Source organism: Hibiscus syriacus, unplaced genomic scaffold, assembly GCF_006381635.1.
Source record: "Hibiscus syriacus cultivar Baekdansim isolate YM2019G1 unplaced genomic scaffold, ASM638163v2 tig00012840_pilon, whole genome shotgun sequence".
In the NCBI taxonomy this organism is placed as follows: Eukaryota; Viridiplantae; Streptophyta; class Magnoliopsida; order Malvales; family Malvaceae; genus Hibiscus; species Hibiscus syriacus.
In genome coordinates this window covers 1,750,725-1,755,129 of record NW_024062291.1, presented here as the reverse complement: position 1 = coordinate 1,755,129, position 4,405 = coordinate 1,750,725, and the positions used below count along the sequence as shown (strand labels likewise).

The 4,405-nt window shown below is 37.3% G+C and overlaps 1 protein-coding gene across 2 annotated transcripts; it reads right to left on the bottom strand.

Moving 5' to 3' along the window:
* Positions 1–1,166: 1,166 nt before the first annotated feature.
* On the bottom strand, positions 1,167–3,086 carry LOC120205736. Of its 2 annotated transcripts, none has more exons than XM_039205563.1 (2): positions 1,554–3,086; positions 1,167–1,520 (listed from the first exon to the last, which is right to left on the bottom strand). In XM_039205563.1, the coding sequence occupies exons 1-2, from the start codon at positions 2,989–2,991 to the stop codon at positions 1,357–1,359; spliced, it is 1,602 nt and encodes a 533-aa protein (XP_039061494.1). In that variant the 5' UTR covers positions 2,992–3,086; the 3' UTR covers positions 1,167–1,356. The 2 variants fall into 2 exon arrangements, with proteins under 2 accessions (XP_039061494.1, XP_039061495.1); XM_039205564.1 differs by having other exon boundaries at positions 1,167–2,007; positions 2,044–3,085.
* Positions 3,087–4,405: the final 1,319 nt, after the last annotated feature.

The following is a 4,405-nucleotide window of genomic DNA, read 5'->3' as shown; positions in this document are numbered from 1 at the left end:
TGAAATTATAAATACATCTTTATTATATCTACATTTTTTTATTTCTATGATATTTATGATACCTTATGGTATGTGTAACATAATTGATTACTTAACTTTATTTCATATTTTATAATAATATTATACATTACGAATATGTGCAAATATTTATGTATTTTAATCTAACAGCTCGATTACTATCGATTTGGTTAGGGTTGTAGAGTGTGTGAGGTTATGTTTGTTGATTCGGGGCTTGAATTTTGAATTAGTTTGGTTTTCTGATTTTCGAGGTTAAGATAAGTTAGTTTGTTGAATCGTTTGTTATGCTGTTTGGTCGCTAGGAAAATTATCCGTTTGGCTACTGAAAAATAGAAATTCAGCAAGTTCACAGTCAACGTAATTGAAACTGAAACATTTTCTTTTCAAAAAGTATTGATCAAACTTCACTGCCAAAGTTGGGTGGTTAAAGTAGAACTGATAGAATTTTGAAATTGAATTTTCTTGAATTGGACCCTAACCTTTTAGATACAACGCCTGAACTCTGCTCGAAGATTCCAGGAACATGAAGAACAGTGATAGGGCTTCATATGCTTGAATTCTAGGATGGGCACCGGGCGAGTTGATCATTTTTTTGCAGTCTCGACTTCGACCGAAAATACATACCTTATACGATACCCCACTCTACGTCTATGAATTTTAGTTTTTTTTTCTGCTCGACTTGCACTGATTTTCAGGTTAAAACCCTAAGGCCGACACAATCCGAATATATTAATATTTTAAAATAATTAAAATAATAAATTTTATAACAATTCATTTATAATTATTTATTATATTTTAAATTGTTTAAATAATATTTTTTATTATAACTTTTATATTTTTGATAATTAAAAAATATATTTTGACAATATAAAAATAAAAATCCCTAAGATGTTAAATATTATATATATAAAAGAATAAATTATCGAGTCGGATCAAGTCATTTTTTCACCTTAAACCCAATCTCGTCCCATCCTGCCCCGAATCCCGTAATTTCAAGAAAAGAAAAAAACTCATCCATATAAGATCTGATCAGGTCGAACCCTCAAATTCGAATATTTTGACCATCCTATTGAATTCTTTGTCACTTGATTCATTAAATAATGTTCCTAAAACCGTAGCAGACCATCCAGATGATCTCTAAAGCAAATATGAAAACGTACTTCAACCAGGGTAGTTTATGCTAAGTGCAGCATGTTGTGATTTTAACAGATGCCAATGGTAACTATTAACTGCTTACCTATCTATATATTTCATACACATCCCAACTCAATGTATGTAACAACAATGTCATGACAAACTTTTACATAACCATACATCCTAAAAGTGAGTCATTTTTTCTTAAGATGAAGATTCGATCATTGTGTTTACCACCTCCAAGAGCCCTTTTATCTCACTTTGTAGTTTGGATTTAATCTCTGATGTCATCTTTTCATCTGACGTCTCCAGCATCGATGTCAGCATCTCGAGCTTCTGCTTGATGTGGCTAAGCTGCGAATTTCCGGCAGCAGATGACTTGGTCAATCTTTCAGTTCCTTCCTTTGGTAGGGGAGAAGACACTTTGGCACTTGGTATTTCCTTTTGGTTTTGAGCTGATGTAGTCTGGTGAAGTCGAAAGAAACTGACATTAGCAGATCCGAAAGGACTGTCGTTTTGTGAACTGCTAAAGGCTTCTTCAGCATCGGAGGTTCTTAAGAAGACGACACGAGCACAGAAATTATTGTCAAACACATCAGTGTCCTCCATGTCCAAAGTTCCATACCTACTGTATATTCGGATAAGATCATCCTTTTTCGGCAACGAGGATCCGGGGCCGAATGTCACGAAGAGGGAAGCAGTTAAATCATTTCCACCAGCTTCCTTATCGTTTTTCTTCAGAACTGCAGCTGTGGCATTTTGCTTTGATTTAGAATTATATGGCTTTGGTTTGGTTCGATCCATCTTTGTTTCTTCATTCTTTCCAACTTTTTTCTTCTGGGATTTATGTCCAGAGGGAACCTGACCAGCCGCAGATCCATCGTTTCGTAATGACACAATGGGGAAGTCGGGCGATTTTCTCTTTTTATCATGTTGGAGCTGAATATACATTTTGCAGTCAGATCCATCTCGGTAAACTGAGCTCCTGAATACCGATAAAAACTTCACAATAAGTTCGAAAGATCTCTTTTTCCTTTGGTATTGTGGACTAAGAGCTATGGACCTGACTGCAACTAGAACTTCATTTGCAAGAATTTCAAGTTTTGCCAGATCACTAATCCGGTCAGGGTACTGATTTGGTGTGAGAGAACTTGATCCATTCGATGCTTCTTGCTCTGCGTGAACTTCTTCAGATAGTACATTCCTTTCACCAAGATTGCCAGTAGCTTTAGTCATCGACTCTGTGAATCGGGTGTCATTGGAAACATCTATAGATTCATCATCTATGTCCGATTTCCTCAACTTCCCAGTTGAACTTGTGTACGGAGGAGACAAGTACTTGCTTTTCTTCCTTTCTCTCGAAAAAGAGTCATTCCTACCTATCCCAGGACCAACGTTCACTCTCCTTTTAGCCGATACAGTATTGGTATCTTCATTACCTCGATTATCACCATTATTATCGCTTGCTTGTTTAATCTTCGTTTTCCCTCCTCTGGATGAATAACCCTTATCCATTTCTTCATTGGCTCCAACTGCATCAGTTTCAGCATGAGATCCTGAAAGTTCAGTTCCCTTCCCCTTTTTCGGTATGAAACTCGAATTACTACCATCATCACCATTAGCTTTATCATTGCCTTTAGACTTTTTCCTCTGAGACAAGGATGCTCGTTCAGCGGACTTTATTACCTTATGATCCTGAACACCTATATCAGCTTTTAAGATTTCAGCAATGCTTTTCTGTTTCCTACTGTCATGCATCGCATCCTCCGAAATCTCTGGATGCCTTGAGAAAGTCCGACTGCCTTGGCAGATTTCGGACCAGAAGCAGAAGAAATCCATTCTTCTTCTTCTACAACTGGCCTTGCGATTCGAACTCCCATTGCCTCATTACAATCACTCATATCCACCACAAGAGTTTTAACATTTTCTTCAATGTCCGGAATCAATTGCGGTTCATGGTATGTCGGCATTCGACAGTGCCCCATTGATCGATTATAAGCCGAAAGCCAACCCTTCAACACTGCACATTCAAGCAAATTACTCACTGAAACAGCCCGTGAAATTTGTTTCAATTTACCAAGAACTTCTTTCGGCTCCAATAGACCAATCGAAACCTTTTCAATTCCATCTTCAGGCACAAAAACGCCTTCCTTAATCCCGGCATTCTCTGATAGAGGTCGGTTGAGTCTGACACAATTCTCCTTCAGAACGCATGAGCAAGTCATCTTCGACTCCACCAGTCCTCCGATTTCATCAACAGAAGCCCGTACAGCATTGACAAAGTTCTTGGAGCTACTCATCTTAGACATGTCCTCGAAATTCTGTTCAAAAGGCTTCAACTGAGACGGATGGCACCAAGCAAATGAACTATCACCGAAATATGCAACAAGAAGTCTTCCCTTCTGTCGAAGCTTCACAGCATAATTTGAAGCATCAGTTGGATTATAAACCTGGCCCGGCCACCATGGGTGACTTTTAATCTTACCCCATACAAAATAACCAGCAGAAATCTCACCTCCTCCACAATCATCATCATCATCTATTCCGTTCATTATCATCTTACCACCATTGTCTTTCTGATCGAATTTCGCGGTTTCAACATCATCACCACCATTTGGCAATACAATTTCTTTACTTTGATCAACAGCACCCAAAAGAGTGCCGAACCCTTCACCGCTCTCACTTCTTCCATCATTAGCACCAATGTTCCTAGCACTTTCTTTCATCTGTAGCAAAGAAGAAACCCCATTGATTTCAGAATCCTCAAGGCCCTCAACATCTTCCTTTCCATTAATAGAAACCCTAAAACCATTTTCCCATGGCTTTTCTACAGTAAACACAGAAGCTTTAGAACCTTCATTAGCATCTTGGTCGAAAGACTTATCCCCAGAAAGGGTTTTTGTTGGCTTTTCAAAAGCTTCCATGTTTGTTACCCTGACAAGACAAGATTGGTTTTGAAATGAACATAAAAAAAATGGGATTTTTACAACTGAAATATAGGGGAAAAAAATAAGTCAACAAAATAATTAAAAAAAGAAAAAGAAAAACAGTAAACAAAATACCCATAACCAGTGACTCATACTTGAAAAGAAAATCCAAAACAAATAACAAATATACATTTAATATGAGAATAACTCGAACAAATAATTCAAGAATTGAAAACAGATATAAAGAAAATTACCTGAAGACGAAGATGAACAGAAAGGGTTTTTCTTTTTGGATAATTTTGAGGATTGGGGATTTACGACAAAAA

Excerpts from the sequence above, each read along its gene's own strand:
- LOC120205736 (XM_039205563.1), bottom strand. The coding sequence starts at position 2,991 with ATGGATTTCTTCTGCTTCTGGTCCGAAATCTGCCAAGGCAGTCGGACT. Across the intron at positions 1,521-1,553 it reads GTCTTCTCCCCTACCAAAGG|CCGGAAATTCGCAGCTTAGC; the intron begins AAGGAACTGAAA and ends AGTCATCTGCTG.